The sequence below is a fragment of the Hyaena hyaena genome, unplaced genomic scaffold, assembly GCF_003009895.1.
Source record: "Hyaena hyaena isolate Hyena2069 unplaced genomic scaffold, ASM300989v1 scaffold_539, whole genome shotgun sequence".
NCBI classification, from domain to species: domain Eukaryota; kingdom Metazoa; phylum Chordata; class Mammalia; order Carnivora; family Hyaenidae; genus Hyaena; species Hyaena hyaena.
This window is the reverse complement of record NW_024081169.1, coordinates 861368-881400: the sequence shown is the minus strand read 5'-3', so window position 1 is coordinate 881400 and position 20033 is coordinate 861368. Positions and strand designations below refer to the sequence as shown.

General features: G+C 43.3%; 1 protein-coding gene across 1 annotated transcript in view; it reads left to right on the top strand.

Annotated features, from left to right (window-relative positions):
- The window catches only part of NOTCH2 (notch receptor 2), a 172214-nt gene extending 162143 nt beyond the window's left edge, over nt 1-10071 (top strand). Inside the window, exons 31-34 of the mRNA XM_039255666.1 lie at nt 2147-2448; nt 3252-3399; nt 4043-4140; nt 5510-10071. Coding sequence (XP_039111597.1) covers nt 2147-2448; nt 3252-3399; nt 4043-4140; nt 5510-6898 — 1937 coding nt within the window. The 3' untranslated portion in view covers nt 6899-10071. The remainder of the gene's footprint in view (nt 1-2146; nt 2449-3251; nt 3400-4042; nt 4141-5509) is intronic.
- The last annotated feature ends 9962 nt before the right edge of the window (nt 10072-20033 follow it).

Sequence of the window (20033 nt, the reverse complement as noted above, 5' to 3'; positions counted from 1 at the left end):
TCTGCCTCTTCAATCCGTGCATTGGACACCTCCAGTTTATTATGTATCTCATTTATCGCATTTTTAAATTCATCATAACTATTTTTAAGCTCCATGGTGTTTGTAGCCATAGTTTTTGATGTCCTCGTGCTTTTTTCAAGCCCAGCGATTAATTTTATGATTATTGTTCTAAATTCTTATTCAGTTATGTTGCTTATGTCTGTTTTGAGCAGTTCTTTAGCTGTCAATTCTTCCTAGAATTTCTTTGGAGGAGAGCTCTTTCGTTTCGTCATTTTGGTTAGCTTTCTATCTCTTGTTAGTTTTAAAAGCTTGTTATGCACTCTGTACCTATGGGCACTGCTGTATCAAAGAAGGCTCTTTGACTGTCCAGGGCCTGACCGTTCAGAAAGTGTTCTTTGAATGGTTTCTCTTGGTCTCTCTTGTTGAGTCCTTCGTTATTTTATTTTCCTACTCGTAGTGGTATTTGGGACTCTCCACCGTGTGTACTTAGGCTTGTTTCTTGAGGTAGCCCTGGAAAAGAAAACAGACAGACAAATATAGGGAACAACGGCACACAAACACACTGACAAATCCAACAAACACGCAAACCGAAAAGGAAGACGAAAAAGAAAAGAGGAAGGAGGGATAGCGAATGATAAGAAATAAAAGTACATAAAAAAGAAAAAAAAATAAAAGGAAAAAAGAAGAAACCCAATAGACAAAGAACAGTTTAAAGCATATAACCAGATTTTCCAGCTACCAGTAAATAGCCAGGTGTATGCAGTGCTGGTGGAAGAGCATAGAGAAAGTGAGAAATGACAGGGTGGGAATGAGGCGAAATTGGAAATGAAATGAGCAGGCAGAAGGAATAAGAGGCTTTTTTCAAAGAGTGAAAGAGTGAAATGTGGTCGGAGAAGAGGCGAAAGAAATGACGATGATGCTAACCAAAGAAACTATATAGTCTGATTACTCCGGAGAGAAAGAGATGAAAAGGTAGGTAGGTGTGGATTAAATGTGACTATTTAAGCAAGCCAGTGACCAAAATTAATCGGGGCAGTGCTTCGGTTAAAAAAAAAAAAAAAAAAGGAAGTAGGCAGCTCTCTAGCAGTGATGGGCGTGGTTTGATCCAGTGTGTGAGGCGTGAGGCGGGAGTCCTTGGCGGTTGTGGGGAGAAGAGTGGTGGCGCTCCAGTCCCCTCTTGAACCAAGTGCTGCAACTCACTTTTTTGGGTGTGTAAACTCCTTGTGCCGGGGGCACAGCCAAGGTGGGCAGTGCTCTATATCCCAGGTCAGGCCTCGTTTCCAGATTCCATTCTGTGCGCCCCCACTGAATTTGCCAGAAACACAAACCCGCAGGCGATCCCCTCAGGGCAGTCCCAAGCCTTTCGCCTCCCCCCTGGGGATTGAGCCAGAAGCTGCTGCTCCTGTCTCCTCCAGGTCGGGTTGACAAGCGAGGAGCAGTTTCATCCGGGGGTCGCCTGGGACAAGTGTGTCCTGCCTAGGGTCAGCTGGAGAGCAGGAAACCAGGTCCCTCTGTGTCCCGAGCAGAGGTTTTACTCTTTTCCAACGACAGGGACAGTGTCCTGAGCAGTTTCAGCCATTCTCTTTCCCCTCTAACTCCCCACAGAGGGATATCCCCCCCTTCCTCTGTGTCTCTGGTCCTTGCCCGATTTTATCTTCACCAGTTCGCACTCACTGTAGAAGGTTTTCTCAGCGGACTCTGTCTCCTTTTCCTCCCAAACTCCTGGATTCTGTAAAGGTTCCTGTGGCTTCAGGACTTCTCTGTGCGAGATATGGGGGCGAGTGCAATGTACGGAGTTCCCTGCTTCTCTGCCATCTTGCCCCCTCCAATACTGGGTATTTTAAAATGTTGCTCAATTTAAAATAACAGCACTTAGGAATTCAAACAGAAAGTCTTATTTAACTTAGAGAAGAGCCCCAGCTTACAAAGGCTCTTACTTTCCCATTACTCTTTACAAAAAGACATTATCAGAGGAAAAAGTCTGTCGCAAATGTAAAACAAATTGCCAATTACCACAGAAACTCAGAGATATTTTTTCCCCATAAGAATAACTTTATTCAAACAGAACTATTCTAATAGCTGGATTAATTGAACAGTAATGTCCTCCTCCTCCTTGAATGTTTTTTGGAAAATTCCTTTCTTATAGACGGGTGCACCCCACTGATGCTGGCTTCTCTCCGAGGAGGCAGCTCAGATATGAGTGATGAAGATGAAGATGGAGAGGACTCTTCTGCCAACATCATCACAGACTTGGTCTACCAGGGTGCCAGCCTGCAGGCCCAGACAGACCGGACTGGTGAGATGGCCCTGCACCTTGCAGCGCGCTACTCAAGGGCTGATGCCGCTAAGCGTCTCCTGGATGCAGGTGCAGATGCCAACGCCCAGGACAACATGGGCCGCTGCCCTCTCCATGCTGCCGTGGCAGCTGATGCCCAAGGGGTCTTCCAGGTAAAGAACAGGAGCAGAGCTGATTGCCTATCGATCTATAATGGTTTCTCTTTGCTAAGGCACTTACTATCCAATTATGCTCATTCAGTAATTCTCTGAGAGAATAGGGCAGATGGAATCATGCTTGCTGGATGGGAAAACAGGAAAAGAGTGGCAGCAGACTGACCTAACCAGAACATCCAGATAGCAGTAGAGCTCACAGCAGATCTCACCAGTTTTCTGATTCTTAATCACTGTTCTTTTTGATGTGCCAAAATGCCTCCCAAATGAATAGATCAGATGGGAGTGATACCTGTTATGAAGTTTTCGACTAGTATCAGCTTCTCCCTGTAGATTTACCTGGCCATATGGGCTTCCAGATGCTTCTTGGTGGGTTTTTTTTGACATGAATTCACAGTGTTCCTTGATGCCCTTTTATTTTTACCCTTGTGAAGAAACATGCATTCTAATTAATCCTAAACTATATATATACCATAACTGAGGTTGTGATATTTCCCCATTTCTTCCTTATATCACTTTCCATGAGACATTGTGTCCTGAACACCCTTTGTTTCTTCATTCATTCATGCATCCATTCAGTATTTATTGATTGAGGTTGAGCACCCATTTGTTCATTCATGCATGCATTCATTCAGTATTTATTGATTGAGGGTGATAGAATCATGGACACAAAGCCAACAAGCATTCCCCGCCCTCCAGGAACTTACAGTGTAACTCAATTCTAATGCTCTTGTTTCTTCTCTTAACTTCATTATTTTCTTTTATCTAGTTGACTGTCTTCTCTGTACTTTCTCATCTTGTAGATTCTGATCCGCAATCGAGTGACTGATCTGGACGCCAGGATGAATGACGGCACTACACCACTGATCCTGGCCGCCCGCCTGGCTGTGGAGGGAATGGTGGCAGAACTGATCAACTGCCAAGCAGATGTGAATGCAGTGGACGACCATGGTAGGGCCGAGAGGCAGGGAGCCAGATTCTCACCTGCAAAGCATGCCTTTAGGGGGGAAAATCATTATGTGATCTTTAAAGAATTGTCTCAGATTTAAATCTAGTGAAGAGTCTGTCATTCATTTATTCTTCCTTTCAACATTTTAAGTTCAGAGAACTAAGCCACTGGGAAGTCCATAGGCGAATATAGGAAGGGATTTTTAGTGAGGGTTTTTGGAACCCAAAGCCAGTCTGTGAAAGGCTTGCCTCTGTAGGTTCCCAAGAACACCACTCTGGATATGAGGACTAGTGAGCTGACTTCACTAAGGGATTGTGAGCAACATCTTAAATCGACATTCTGGTGTGTGATAAATAGATAGGTTATTGTCCTTAGTTTGGGATTCTACCATGTAGAAGACGTGGGAATCCTTCCTTTTACCTACCTGTCTTTCCAATGCTAAGCAGCCTGTATTAAAGTATTTCTAGGACAGAGGGAAAGGAAAGCTAATACTTTGGTTTTTTTTCTGCAGGCAGTCACTCTCAACCGGCTTGCTTCTCTCTGGGAAGTTCATGGTTTCCTTATATAAGCCATGATGCTTCCTTATACTGGGAGTAGGACATGTTCCTCTACTCTGTCTGCTTATAAAAGTGTTTTTCCCTGCAGGAAAATCTGCTCTTCACTGGGCAGCTGCTGTCAATAATGTGGAGGCAACTCTTTTGCTGTTGAAAAACGGGGCCAACCGAGACATGCAGGACAACAAGGTACAGTCTGGGCAGACCTGGCAGTGCGTCAGATATGGACCCTTCCCTGGGGTGCCTGGGTGGCTTAGTCGGTTAAGCGTCCGACTTTCGCTTAGGTCATGATCTCGCGGTTCGTGGGTTCGAGCCCCGCGTCGGGCTCTGTGCTGACTGCCAGCTCAGAGCGTGGAGCCTATTTCGGTCTGTGACTCCCTCTCTCTCTGACCCTCCCCTGCTCACGCTGTCTCTCTCTCTCTCTCCTAGAAATCAATAAAACATTAAAAAAAAAAAAGATATGGACCCTTCCCTTTTCTCCCCTAGCTCCTCTTGTGAGGGGTATGGACAGAGGAAGGCTCTGCATGGACAGCAGCTGGATCCAGAGTTTGAGGGGAAGGTATTGGGCTCACGCAGGGAAGTGTCCGGAGCCAGTCCTCTGGCTCTGCAGTACTCCATCTGGATCAGGCTGCCCTGTAAACAACTCCATTGTAGCCTTTTCCGCCTTTCTCTTCTTTGACATCTACATGTTCTCTGTTCTCTTCATGCCCACTTGTGTTTCTCTCGTTCTTTTTCATTTTCCTTCCCATGGCTCTTGTTTTCCGTTCTTGGACACCATGGTATTTTCCTGATCACTTTTCTTCCTCTGAGTTTCAGGTCATGCTTCCCTCCTCTTGCTCATCTTCTCTTCTCATGTGTATTTACTCTTTTCTCTCATTTTACTTCTTTCTTAAACATGTTTTGTTTCCTTTTGCTTCTGCTTCCCCTTATTCTCCTCCTTTAGGTTCTTGCCCTCCTACTTCTCTTATTTTTAACTCCTTTTCTTCTTAGAACCCTATTTTGATAAGCTCCGTGCTCTTCCAAGCAAACCTCTGGCTCAGGGGAATGCTTTATTTCACACATTTCCAACAAAGGAGACATCACCCTCAATGGGGCAAAATTGATTGTTGAGAAAGAGTAGAATGATCATACTCTTTTTATGCATAAAGCTACAGATACACGGGGTACCTGGGTGACTCAGTCAGGTAGGTGTCCAGTTCTTGGTTTCAGCTCAGGTCATGAACTCGCTGTTCATGAGTGCGAGCCCCATGTTGGGCTCTGTGCTGACAGCACACAGCCTGCTTGGGATTCTCTGTCTCCCTCTCTCTCTGCCCCTCCCCCTTGCTCTCTCTGTCTCTCTCTCTCTAAATAAATAAACTGTAAAAAAAAATTTAAGCTACAGATATACATTCAGTGAATAGGTAGATAGATGTTTTATCAGTGTTACTAAAATTTCATATGGGGAGGCAGTTAGGGAAAAAATGTCTGAGGGGTTGATAATAACAAAAAGTTTGAGAAACACTGACATATTGTCAGGAGTGTTACTGATTTTAATGTGCTGTATGGGCCTTTTCTGTAGGAAGAGACACCTCTGTTTCTTGCTGCCCGGGAGGGAAGTTATGAAGCAGCCAAGATCCTGTTAGACCATTTTGCCAATCGGGACATCACAGACCACATGGATCGTCTTCCCAGGGATGTGGCTCGGGACCGCATGCACCATGACATTGTCCGCCTCCTAGACGAGTACAATGTGACACCAAGCCCTCCAGGCACTGTGCTGACCTCTGCCCTCTCACCAGTCATCTGTGGGCCCAACAGATCTTTCCTCAGCCTAAAGCACACCCCGATGGGCAAGAAGCCTAGACGGCCCAATACCAAGAATGCCATGCCCACTAGCCTCCCTAACCTTTCCAAGGAGGCCAAGGATGCCAAGGGTAGTAGAAGGAAGAAGTCTCTGAGTGACAAGGGTCAGCTGTCTGAGAGTTCAGTGACTTTATCCCCAGTTGATTCCTTAGAGTCTCCTCACACATATGTTTCTGACACCACATCCTCTCCAATGATTACATCCCCTGGGATCCTACAGGCTTCCCCCAACCCTGTGCTGGCCACGGCTGCACCCGCTGCCCCAGTCCATGCACAGCATGCACTGTCTTTCTCTAACCTGCCTGAAATGCAGCCTTTGGCTCATGGGGCCAACACTGTGCTTCCCTCAGTGAGCCAGCTGCTGTCCCACCACCATATCGTTCCCCCAGGCAGTGGCAGTACGGGAAGCTTGGGTAGACTCCACCCAGTCACTGTTCCAGCAGATTGGATGAACCGCATGGAGATGAATGAGAGCCAGTACAATGAGATGTTCAGTATGGTTCTGGCCCCAGCTGAGGGCACACCCCCTGGCATCCCTCCCCAGAGCAGGCCACCTGAAGGGAAGCATATAGCTACCCCTCGGGAGCCCTTGCCCCCCATTGTGACTTTCCAGCTAATCCCTAAAGGCAGTATTGCCCAGCCAGCAGGGACTCCCCAGCCTCAGTCCAACTGCCCCCCACCTGTTGCAGGCCCTGTGCCCACCATGTACCAGATTCCAGAAATGGCTCGTTTACCTAATATGGCTTTTCCCACTGCCATGATGCCCCAGCAGGATGGGCAGGTTGCTCAGACCATTCTCCCGGCCTATCATCCTTTTCCAGCCTCTGTGGGCAAGTATCCCACACCACCTTCACAGCATAGTTATGCTTCCTCAAATGCTGCTGAGCGAACACCCAGTCATAGTGGTCACCTCCAGGGTGAGCATCCCTACCTGACACCATCCCCAGAGTCTCCTGACCAGTGGTCAAGTTCATCACCCCACTCTGCTTCTGACTGGTCAGATGTGACCACCAGCCCTACCCCTGGAGGTGCTGGAGGAGGTCAGCGGGGACCTGGGACACACATGTCTGAGCCGCCACGCAGCAACATGCAGGTTTATGCCTGAAGGAGTCTGCCTCCAATGTAGGGACAGAACTGCCTATCATACATGCTGCTGAGGAACAAATGAAGGTCATCCAGGAGAGAAATGAAGAAATCTCGGGAAGCAGGAGGAAGAAGATGCTTTTATCTTTTATATAATTCAAGAAGCAGTTTTGTCAGCTTCACTGGGTATCTCCAGGATTTGGGGTGGGAGGAACATGGTTCCTTTTAATCTCTTACCCATCAAGCCAAGTTTGTGGAAATGTAAGACGAATAGAAGACTTCGGGCCGTGTTTACTCTTTTCTGTTTGGAGGAAAGAATGGATGCCTGTTGTAGCCCAGACATTCTTGCAGATTGGACTGCATTTTAAGCCCTGGGGGCTTTGCCTTATCTGTGCGAAGATTTTACTGTACAGTCCTGTTGGGAATTGTACGCTGGAATTCTGCCCAAGTTGACCTGTCTCCTCCTCTCTTCCTTGGAAATTCTTTTGACTTCATTTGGTGCTTTAATTTTTGCACCTCGTTGTGGTTGTACTCCCCCCACACCTCTGGCATGGTATAGGGCAACGTGCTTTTAATCATTCCTGCTCTGGAAGGTAACTTCAGCCTCTTTGCCCTCTTCTCCCAGTGTCCCAAGGAGTATCACAGGGTTCGCTTCGGTTATGGTTCTCAGCATACACCTTTCAAGTATGTTCCTTTAGAAAATGGAGTCATTGCAGTCTCCTACATAATGGCATTCCTAGAAGAGGAAGGGGAGCAAGATACTTTCCTTTGAACCCATTCTGGGGACAGAAGACCTTTTCAAGAGACAGCACCTTCATTCTCTTGCCTGCATGAAGGGCTTTACATAACCTTACCAGGAAGAAGGATAAGAATTGGTTGTTTTTCCATTTGTGGGCCTAGTCAGTGTGAAGTTTTATCGTTGGCAGTGCAGATACTATGACCCCCTTCAAACAAACAAAAAACAAAGATGTAGAATGTTGGGATGACCAAGAGATAAGCTAACTCGTGTGAGAAGTGGTTACCCACGAACAAGTCCCTTTCCTTCCCGCCCAGCATTCCATTGATGGCCTGTGCAAAACACATTTGGTCCCAGATCTCAGAGCCCCCGGCCTCCTTCACTTGCTCATCCTTAGCCGTTGAGCCTTTCCTTCCATCTGTCTCCACAGAAGAAAATGTCTCAAACGATACTTCCTCGCCACTGAGAACTGAACTCTGCTCGGCTCAAGGGACCCCATGCCGGCCATGTTCCCTTTGCAGAGGGATCGCAGTCTCTGCTTCCTGATACTGTTTCTGCCCACAGGCTTGCTCACCAGCCCTTCCTTCACACTGTGCGTGTAGTCCGAGTTATCGGTGCACCCAAGTAGATTCTCACCCAGCGCATGGAGTTTTCTGTGTTCAAGTACAAGAAATAAAAAGCTAACCTAGTTCTCTAGGGTCCAAGCCAGCCCTGTACAAAGGTTGGAACTATGAGGCAGCCTCTGCTATTTTTTGCTACCATACCTTTTCCTTTGAGGCAGCCGTGACATTCCCTTCTAGGCAACTAACATAGACACTTACTGGGGACACTTTCCTTTCCCAGAGTTGCCTTGTAGATAATGATGGACAATTAAAGACTTACTGTCTTTGTCATTCTCATGCTCAGATTATGATTAGAGTTTACTTGAGTCTGCTGTCTGTATTTGTGGTCTCGGCACCTTCTGTGACACCCTATCAAGGGCAGAAGCATTCTAGTCAACACTAGAAATAGGAGGAATATCATTTTCTTGCTCTTGTCCCTGAGTCGGCTGATAGTTGGTCCTGTGGCCACACTGTGATCTCTACCCGGTGCTATGATGTCATGACACCTGGGAAATTAGTTATGCTGGGGCATTTTATAGATAATAACAGGTGAATTTCCTACTCTGTTTTGGTTTGAATGATAGTCTTCATTCCTGCCTTGGCTAGGAGTGCCCATCAGAGCATTCCACTTAACCTGATTTATCTGGCTGTGGCCCCTTACGGAACCCGTGTGTGTGTGTTAGCATCACAATCTACAAATTGTTTTTTCAGTCCTGCCCAAGTTCCTCAAACCAACAGAAATAACTGGTTCTGCCCCAAGGTAAGCAGACTGTACATTTTATATTTTCTCATATGGCAACTCTACCAGCCCTTTCGTACCACGTAAGATTTTATCTTCTGAACGGTGACTCTCTGTCCTTGGGCCCATTTGTTAATTCACAGATGGGGAGACCCTCTCTGTCATTCTGTTTCTTCTCCGCTTCCCGAAAGTATCAGCCTCTGACCCAACAGCTTGCATCCTCTATTACCTCCTTCCCCAACCACAATATAGGCCTAACTTGCTTATTTCTCCTTCTTGGGATCCTTCGGGTTTCGAGAAAACGGAATGTGAAAGCTGCCATTACAGACTACGGGCCTCAGTGATGAGGAAGACACTGCCTTTCAAGCATTTATCAATCCCTTAGATTCTAAGAACCCTTCAGTTGTATAGTACCTAATAAAAGAGAAGGTGAGACAAAGAATCACTTTCTCATTTGGGTTCTGAATTAGAGACCAAGTTTTATAGGACACGTCTTTTATGCCATGTATAGGTCACCCTCTCCCCAGTTTTGGTTTGTTTTTATAAATTTTTCCTTTGACTCCTCTTCTGTCTGCCTTTGGGGATAGATTTTTCTGTTCATTTCTTCTGTTTTGTTTTAAGCATCATTTTCTGACTTACATGATGGTGAGGGCGGGAAAGGTGTAAAAGACAGAGTTAAAGACTTTGGTGACATGAGCAATAGGCCTTGTTGCTCAAGCCCATTATACCATCTCATTATTACATTTGCTGGGACACAGTTCTGGCAGAGAAAAGAACCAAAGGTATAATGTTTTGTGGGCAGGTGGCTTGGAGAGTTTGGTTTTAACCAACACGTTGAATGTATGATGACTATTTGAGAAGACACAATGATATGACCTGACGCTCCCACTTGTAACTGGTACTATGGCTCCTTCCTTGTATACATTTCTTTTAAAAGTGATACTATATCTGTTTGTATGAGAAACCCAGTAACCAGAAAAAATGACTGCATGTTCCTAACTATACATAGTAAGGAAAATGCAAATTGTTTTTACTTTTCAAAGTTTCATTCTAAAGTAGTTAAGATGAAATTTATATGAAAGCATTTTTATCACAAAATAAAAAAGATTACATGTCAAGCTCTGTGACATTGCAGTTTTTATTTTCCATTCCTTCATTCCTGGTCTTGCAGTGGTCTGTCTACCTCATGATGTCATGATACCCTGAGAGCGAAATAATTTTCTCTTCATTCTGAATCCCACAAAGCCCAGTACTAGGCTTCTTTTTTTCATTCTCCAATCAGATTGTAAATAAATGCTTTTGAGGAAAAAACTTCTGTCAAATAGGAAACATCACAGGACAGTCACTTTTCTGTACACTAGCTAGTGGCAAACAGACACTTGCTTAGGACAAGGTACCTTCCAGTGGGAATGGAGAGTGTTTGCCAACTCAGAATTGAAAAGTGGGTTATAACTGATAATAATGAAAATGCTGTTATCTAAACTATTAGTTTTCAATATTATTCCCCAAATTAAATGTTGTATAGAACTTAATATATACAATTCTAAAATAGTATTTTGCCTATAAATATGTTACCAAGTTTCTTTATACATTTATTTGTGAAGTCAATCAGGAAGACCAAAATTTGAGCACAGATACTTGACATTGGTGATGTTTATGGCATGAGCAGTCTTGTGTCAACTTCAGCATTGAGTTTGTTTCCATATTCTGTTAGTTTTGCAGAAACTTCTTTTTTTAAAAGTTTATTTTTGAGAGAGAAGAGTGAGAGGGAGACACAGAACTCAAAGCAGTCTCTATGCTCTTAGCTGTCAGCACAGAGCCCAAGGTGAGGTCAACCTCCTGAACCGTGAGATCATGACCTGAGCCGACGTCAGATGCTTAATGGACAGCTGCCCAGGTGCCCTGCTTTGCAGAAACTTTTGAATCACACATGTAATTCTAAATAGTAGAAATACTTGCTTAAATGACTAGAAATCTTAGAATATGCTTCCATTGAGTAGATGAAGGAGCTTTATTCAAGATCTGCACACATATACTTTAACACAACTGATAGCACATACTGGTTCTCCCGACAGCATTGTAATTTCATATAAAACATACTTGAGTCTTCATGTTAGGTTTTGCAATGGCATAAAAGGAAAATGAATTTGAGAGCTAGAGAATGATTTGCCTAAGCTGGTTATCTGCAGGCTGCCATCTCAGAGCTGGACTGGCCCCTTCAGACTATTTAGGAGCTAAGACTTTCTGGAAACCTGCTTTCTGGATCTGAGCTGCAGGCCACTCACTTGCTCACTGCATCCTACCGCTGCAATCGCAAGCCTAGAAACCTCACCCTTGATTGTGGTGTAGGGTACCAGGGCTCTCCCAACTATGAACTCCCAAGGTGAGAGTAGGGCTGGAGGCCAAGGGCTGCCACATCGCACAGCTGGGACAGCAGACTTGGACACCAGACCATAGGTAGGCCAGGGGTGGGGCTGGTGCTTCCCTCAGTCCCACAGCTAAGGAGCCTCCCAGCCCAAGGAGAGGAGGCTGAGTTCCTCTTTAGAGCATGATGAATACAACAGCCATCCTTGATGCCTGCACGCAGCCCAGGATGTAATGGGCAAGGGGGTCCTGAGCTCAGTTACTGCCTCTGCTGCTGCAAGCTCTCCCAGTACACACTGGTCTGGGCCAGCTGTGTGTGTGGCTGGTTTGATCCTCCTCATCTGCCTGGCGGTATTTTGAAAATGAAATGACCCCTTTCATGAAAATGGTGCCAAAGGTGAAGAAGGAAGGCCCTGCCCCTCCCAGAGCCAAAGCCAAAGCAAAGGCTTTGAAAGCCAAGAAAGGCGTCCACAGTCAAAAAAAAGAAAAAAAAAGAAGATCCACATATCCCTTACATTCCAATGGCCCAAGACACTGAATCTTGAAGGCAGCCCAAATATTTTTGAAAGAGCAACCCCCCCACCCCCAGAGAAACAAGCCTGACCACTGTGCCATCACAGGTTCCCCCAGACTACCGAGTCAGCCAGGAAGAAAACAGAAGATAACAACACCCTTGAGTTCATTGTGGATGTCAAGGCCAACAGGTACGAGATTAAACAGGCTATGAAGAAGCTCTGTGACATTGACGTGGCCAAGGTCAACACTAGGATCAGGCCCGATGGAGAAAGCATATGTTTGATAGGCTCCAGACTATGATGCTTTGGATGTTGCCTTTCCCTGCCACTTATGTTCTCATTAAAGTAATAATAATTTTTAACTAAAAAAAAGAAAAAAGAAAAATGTAACCAACAGCCCTATGTGTATGCAGAATTAATACAAATATAAGTTAGAAGATATTTAGAAACTGTACAAAAATACTTATCAAATAGTACCACTACTTTTGAAACACCAGTTAATAAAACTTATAGAAAGGAACTATAAAGCTTTAAATAGAGAAACTTTAGCCTAAATACTTATATGACAGCAGAAAGACTGAATCAGTAATCTAAGCATTTTATTCAAGAAATAAGACAAAGAACTCCATAATCTAAATCTAAAGAAGTAAAAGGTAGGAAATAATCAAGGTAAACAGAAGTTAATAAGCTAACTGGAAAAAAAAAGTAATAGAGGTAATTAAATTAACTAAAAGCTGGTTATTTGAAAGGCATAAGATAGAATACTCTCTGGCAAGAGTCAATAATAAAATTATAAAGAAGGCACAATTAACAGTATTAGGGACATAAAGGATTTGGGGCAGACACAGGAGATTAAACATCATGAATATAAACAAATTTATTCTAATATATTTGGGAAAAAAACAAGCCATAGCTTTTATACTGGGTAATTTCTACTAAACTTTAAAAGATAGTCCTTATCATAAACCTTCCAGAAAATTAAAAATAAAATATTCCTGTGAACCTATTACTTTGGTAGCAAAACCCTACAAAGACAATGTAAGTAAGGAAAATTATAGATCTATCTTACCTATAAGCATAAGTGCAAAAATCATAAATCAATTATTACCAAACCAAAACAAGCAATAAATAATATATAAATCCATCATGACTAAGAATATTTTTCCCTTAGGAAAGAAAGGATGGTAAACATTAGTTAATAGATGTCACCACATCAAAAAGTCAACCCATGCAAACATTTCAATAGACTCAACAAAGTATTCGGAAAATTAAATCTTCATGACAAAAATTATAAAAACATCAAATTAGAAACCAAGAGGAACTTCCTAAAACTAACAAAAGGTATCTACTATAACCTACAGCTATCATACTTAATGATGAACTTACAAATTTGCTTCCTTTGAGGTTAGGTATCCCACAGATGCCAGCTCTCACATGTTCTTTTTTTTATATATGTATATAATTTATTGTCAAGTTGGCTTCCGTACAACACCTAGTGCTCATCCCAACACGTGCCCTCCTCAATACCCATCACCCATTTTCCCCTCTCCCTCATGCCTATCCACCCTCAGTTTGTTCTCTGTATTTGAGTCCCTTTTTTTAAATATTTTTTTTTACAAATAGTTTATTCTCAAGTTGGTTTCCATACAACACCCAGTGCTCATTCCCACAAGTGCCCTCCTCCATGCCCATCACCCCCCTTCCCCTCCCCCCATACCCATCAGTCCTCAGTTTGTTCTCAATATTCAAGAGTCTCTCATGGTTTGCCTCCCTCCCTCTCCCCCACCATTTCCCTCTTCTTCTCCCCCACAGTCCTCCGTTAAGTTCCTCCTAATCTTCCTATACATGCAAACATATTGTAGCTGTCCTTCTCTGCCTGACTTATTTCGCTCAGCATAACACCCTCAAGTTCCATCCATGTTGCTACACATGGCCAGATTTCATTCTTTCTCATTGCCAAGGAGTATTCCATCGCATAGATAAACCACATCTTTTTGATCCATTCATCAGTTGATGGACACTTAGGCTCTTTCCATGTTTTGGCTGTTGTGGAGAGTGCTGCTATGAACATTGGGGTCCATGTGCCCCTATGCATCAGCACTCCTGTATCCCTTGGGTAAATTCCTAGCAGTGCTACTGCTGGGTCATAGGGGAGTTCTATTGTTAATTTTTTGAGGAACCTCCACACTGTTTTCCAGAGGGGCTGTACCAGTTTTGATTCCCACCAACAGTGTAGGAGGGTGCCCGTTTCTCCACATCCTCGCCAGCATCTGGAGTCCTCTGAATTGCTCATTTTAGCCACTCTGACTGGCATGAGGTGGTATCTCAGTGTGGTTTTGATTTGTATTTCCCTGATGAGGAGGGATGCTGAGCGTCGTTTCATGTGTCTGTTGGCCATCTGGATGTTCTCTTTGGAGAAGTGTCTGTTCATGTCTTCTGCCCATTTCTTCACTGGATTGTTTTTCGGGCATGGAGTTTGGTGTGTTCCTTATAGATTTTGGATACTAGCCCTTTATCTGATATGTCATTTGCAACTATCTTTTCCCATTCTATCGGTTGCCTATTAGTTTTATGGATTGTTTCCTTTGCCGTGCAGAAGCTTTTTATCTTGATGAGGTTCCAGTAGTTCATTTTTGCTCTTGATTCCCTTGCTTTTCCTGCAGTGGAGGTCAAGGAGGTTGTTTCCTGCTTTCTCCTCTAGGGTTTTGATGGTTTCCTGTCTTACATTCAGGTCCTTTTTCCATTTTGAGTTTATTTTTGTGTATGGTGTGAGAAAATGATCTAGTTTCATTCTTCTGCATGTTGCTGTCCAGTTCTCCCAGCACCATCTGTTAAAGAGGCTGTCTTTTTTCCATTGGATACTCTTCCCTGCTTTGTCAAATATTAGTTGTCTGTACACTTTGGGGTCCAATTCTGAGTTCTCAATTCTATTCCATTGGTCTATGTGTCTGTTTTTGTGCTAATACCATACTGTCTTGATGATGACAGCTTTGTATTAGAGGCTAAAGTCTGGGATGGTCATGTCTCCCGTTTTGGTTTCTTCTTCAATATTCCTTTGGATATTCAGGGTCTTTTGTGGTTCCATACAAATTTTAGGATAATGTGTTCTAGTTTTGAGAAGGATGCTGGTGCAATTTTGATTGGGATTGCATAGACTGTGTAGATTGCTTTGGGTAGTAATGACATTTTAACTGTATTTATTCTTACAATCCATGAGCATGGAATGTTTTTCCATTTCTTTGTGTCTTCAATTTCCTTCATAAGTTTTCTATAGTTTTCATCATACAGATCTCTTATATCCTTGGTTAAGTTTATTCCTAGGTATTTTATGGTTTTTTGTGCAATTGTGAATGGGACCAGTTTCTTGCTTTCTCTTTATGTTGTTTCATTGTTGGCATATAAAAATGCAACCGATTATGGAGGAGGACACTTGTGGGGATGAGCACTGAGTGTTATGTGTAAACTAATTTGACAATAAACTATTTGTAAAAAAAAAAAATGCAACCGATTTCTGTACGTTGATTTTGTACACTGCAATTTTGCTGAATTCTCGGATCAGTTCTAGTAGGCTTCTGGTGGAGTCTGCCAAGTTTTCTATGTAGAGTATCATGTCATCTTCAAAAAGTGAAAGTTTGACTTCTTCTTTGCCGCCACTTGTGATGCCTTTTATTTCCTTTTGTTGTCTGATGGCTGATGCTAGGACTTCCAACACTATGTTAAACAACAGTGGTGAGAGTGGACATCCCTGTCGTGTTCCTGATCTCAGGGGGAAAGCTCTTAGTTTTTCCCTGTTGAGGATGATGTTAGCTGAGGGCTTCTCATAGATGGCTTTTATGAAGTTGAGGTATGGTCCCTACTATACCTACTTTCTTAAAGATTTTCATCAAGAAAAGATGGCTTTATTTTGTCAAATGCTTTTTCTGCATCTATCAACAGGATCATATGATTTTTATCTTTTCTTTTGTTGATGTGATGTATCACATGGATTGATTTGCGAATGTTGAACCAGCCCTGTAACCCAGGAATGAATCCCACTTGATCTTGGTGGATAATTCTTTTTATGTGCTGCTGGATTCGATTTGCAAGTATCTTGTTGACGATTTTTGCATACGTATTCATCAAGGATATTGGCCTGTAGTTCTCTTTTTTTGCTGGATATCTGTCTGGCTTGGGAATCAGAGTGATGCTGGCTTCATAAAATGAGTCTGGAAGTTTTCCTTTGATTTCTATTTTTTGGAATAGTTTGAGAAGAATAGGTATTAATTCTGTTTTAAATGTCTGTTAGAATTCCCCAGGGAAGCCATCTGGCCCAGGGCTCTTATTTGTTGGGAGATTTTTGATAACTGATTCAATTTCCTCACTCGTTACGGGTCTGTTCAGGTTTTCTATCTCTTCTCGTGTGAATTTTGGTATTGAGTGTGTGTTTAGGAATTTTTCCATTTCCTCTAAGTTGTTCAGCTTGTTTGCACATAGTACATTGCACTCCATGCCTATTTCAAGAAATTAGAAAAAGTGCAAGTGCAAAATCTAACAGCGCACCTAAAGCAACTAGAGAGAGAAACAAGAGCACCCCAAACCCAGTAGAAGAAGGGAAATAATAAAAATCAGGGCAGATATAACCAATATAAAAACCAAAGAAACAGTTGAAGAGATCAATGAAAGCAAGAGCTGGTTTTTTGAAAAAATAAACAAAATTGACAAACCTCTAGCCAGGCTTCTCGAAAAGAAAAGAGAGAGCACTCAAATACACAAAATCATGAATGAAAATGGACTTATTACAACCAACCCCTCAGAAATACAAGCAATTATCAGGGAATACTATGAATTTAAGAGTCTCTTTTGGTTTGCCTCCCTCTCTCTCTGTTTTTTCCCCTTTATTATTTCCCCTTCCCTTTCCCCATGGACTTCTATTAACTTTCTCAAGATCCGCATGTGAGTGTAAACCAATAATATCTGTCCTTCTCTGACTTATTTTATTCAGCACAATACCTTCCAGTTCCATCCACATTGCTGCAAATGGCATGATTTCATCCTTTCTTATTGCCAAGTAGTATGCCATTGTGTATATAAAACACATCTTCTTTATCCATTCATCAATTGATGGACATTTAGGCTCTTTCCATGTTTTGGCTGTTGTTGGTAGTGCTGCTATCAACATTGGGTACATGTGCCCCTATGCATCAGCACTCCTGTATCCTTTGGATGAATTCCTAGTAGTGCTATTGCTGGGTCCTAGGATAGTTCCTTTTTTTTTTTTTTTTTTTAGGAATCTCCACACTGTTTTCCAGAGCAGCTGCACAACTCTCACATGTTTTATTCAACTTGATCTGGGAGTCCATGTTTCTGGCCAGGAAAAATGGAAAGTCATTACTTATAGACCACTTCATAAAAAATCCAAGAAGAAATATAAACTGTTAGGACCTGAGCCATTAAACAGGACAAGAGGAAGTTGATTTTTTAAAAAATAAAACACAGAATCTTTCCTATTAGTGATTATTGGCTCCAACCAAATGGGAAAAGAAATCAGATGCCTCTGGCTGTGGGATATAGGAGCCTAGGAAGCCATGTCAGCTGAAAAAAGCTGAGGTGTTGGGGGCTAGGGATTTAGAGGCCTCTGTATCATCCCAGAAGCATGTAGTCCTCATTCCTTGTCCCAGCCTCAAATATCTGTGTGAAAGCAAGCGAGCGCTAACTAGAATTCTGTAATCTTGCCTCTCCTGACTGAGATCTAATTCCTAAGAGCAGACTTGTCGATTTTCAATTCATTGCCTCTTAGCTCTGAAGTCATCCTCACTGTCAACTCGATGAAAATGGGTCTTGGTCCTTTAACTATGTTTGCTTTGCTAGCTGGCACTGTTGAGCTTTATCAGTAGAGGGTGCTGGAGAGATCCTGTAAGAGTAAGGCTTTCCTTCCCAGTTCTAGGCTTCATTCCGACATCCCCTCCCCAACCCCCTGCCCCCCTGCAGCCTTAGTGTAAGTAGCTTCCCAACTGCCAGGCTCCTAAAGTGCAGGCAGCTTCTCCAGCATCCAGTGTCTGCAGGGTACAGTAGTCAGCAGCCCGTGGCGATTCCAGGCAGCCCCTTTTCCCAGACGGTTGTAGCAGAGTGTATTAGTGTCCCAGGGAGATGTGTTTTCGTGAACAACCTTCCCCAGTGCCCTAGGCGCCTTGGTGAGACACCTTCCTGATTGTCCTGATGTACAATCAGGACAATACTAGGACCTGTCCTAGTATAACAAGCTTCCCCAGTACATTAGGGGTCGGACTTCTGACAAGATCCACCAGAGTGGATCACTCTGACACCTCACTGACTTCTCTGCCATTCAGTGTCCAAGGCTGTGGCATTTAACAAGATCTGAACTCAGTCCTAGGAGGCTAGCTCTTCCTGGGTGGCCTATTTCACCCCTAGGGTTGCTAGGTATACTACATATATATCATATTATATTTTATTTATATTATATTATACCATATCTTATTATATTATTGCATGTCTGCCATATTAAGTATTATAGCCACAATTTCAGTATTCTTTATTCTTTTTTTTTTTTTTTCTGAGAGCGAGAGACAGCATGAGCAGGGGAGGGTCAGAGAGAGGGGGAGACACAGAATCCAAAACAGGCTCCAGGCTCTGAGCTAGCTGTCAGCACAGAGCCCAATGCAGGGCTCAACACACAAACCGTGAGATCACGACCTGAGCCAAAGTCGGCCACCCAACCAACTGAGCCACACAGGCGCCCCACAATTCCAGTATTCTTTAGAATTCTCTTTACAATTTATCAGCAAATCTCGTATTCCTCCTCTTCCCTATTCAGATTAATAATTCTCTATATTACATTTCCCTCTTCAACTCTGATGTGGATTCTTTCTCCTGACTGAACCCAGACTGATACAGAAAGTAACTTTTGTAGAGAAATAAACATCGCTCTGTACTGTGCTTGGTTTTATCTTAATATCAAGTCAGAGGCTTTTTATCTATAAAGTTTTAATAATTCTTGTCCAAAAGGGACATTATGAATGAATGATGGACCTCTCACAAACTTGTAAATATTCTTTAAAAAAAAAGAAGATAGGAAGGGACAAAATACAATGGCGATATAAAGTCTTACAATGTAAGTTTAAAAAATTGCTCATATTTAATCTACTGGCACTATCCTTTCAAGAGTATCTTTATGACAACAAGCTAATCTGTCAGCCTCAAGATTAATGATTCCAAAGCCTATTTGTTTCATCTCCGAAACAAATGTTTACATGATTAAAACATTTTTCCATTGTGAAATATACACAAAAATGAGTATAAATGTTTAGGCACAGTTTAACAAATATGTACAGCAAACCCCGGTGGTCAAGACATACACTACCAACAGGCTAGCACTCTAGAAGCTACCTGAACCATTACCTGCCCCTCCCCCATACACTCCTGATTACAGCCCCTTCTGTTCACTCGAATTAGGATGACAGGTCATCCTCACGGCTCTGGTAATTATTTCCCTGATTTATTTTACCAACAGGGCATGCATCCCTAAAAATAAAGTTTCATTTTTTTCCCCCGATTTTGACCTTGACGTTTATTTGTGTTCTGTTCTTACCTGTAACATTCATTCATGCGGTGCATAACTCTGATCCATCATCTCTGTTGCTGCAGTCACCCCTGATGGAATTTGGGGAATTTTGCTGCTTCCAAATGCCCTGGTGAATTTATGCACACATTACTGTAGGGCATGTCTCTAGGCGTGGAATTGCTGAGTCATATGGTCTGCATCTTCCTGCTAATCGGCTTTCTAACGTGGTTTACCCAGTTAGATGACTTATGTAGAGTTATCATTCTACACCCGCATCAAAATTTGGTACCGTCAGTCGTTTCGGAATCCTCTTGAACCGCAGCCCTTTGTGGTCTTCCGCCCCCACCCACCATTCATACTACAACATAACCACCCGTTTGCCTTTCTCCGAGAACTCGGGGGGGGGGGGGGGGGGGGGGGACTGCTCTCGCAAGTGTTTTTCTCCTCCTACATTCTCCTCTCCTGCGCGCGCAAACACACACACACACCCCAAGGACACACGACAAAAAGAGCCACCNGGGGGGGGGGGGGGGTCGGGTCTGCTCTCGCAAGTGTTTTTCTCCTCCTACATTCTCCTCTCCTGCGCGCGCAAACACACACACACACCCCAAGGACACACGACAAAAAGAGCCACCTGACCAAA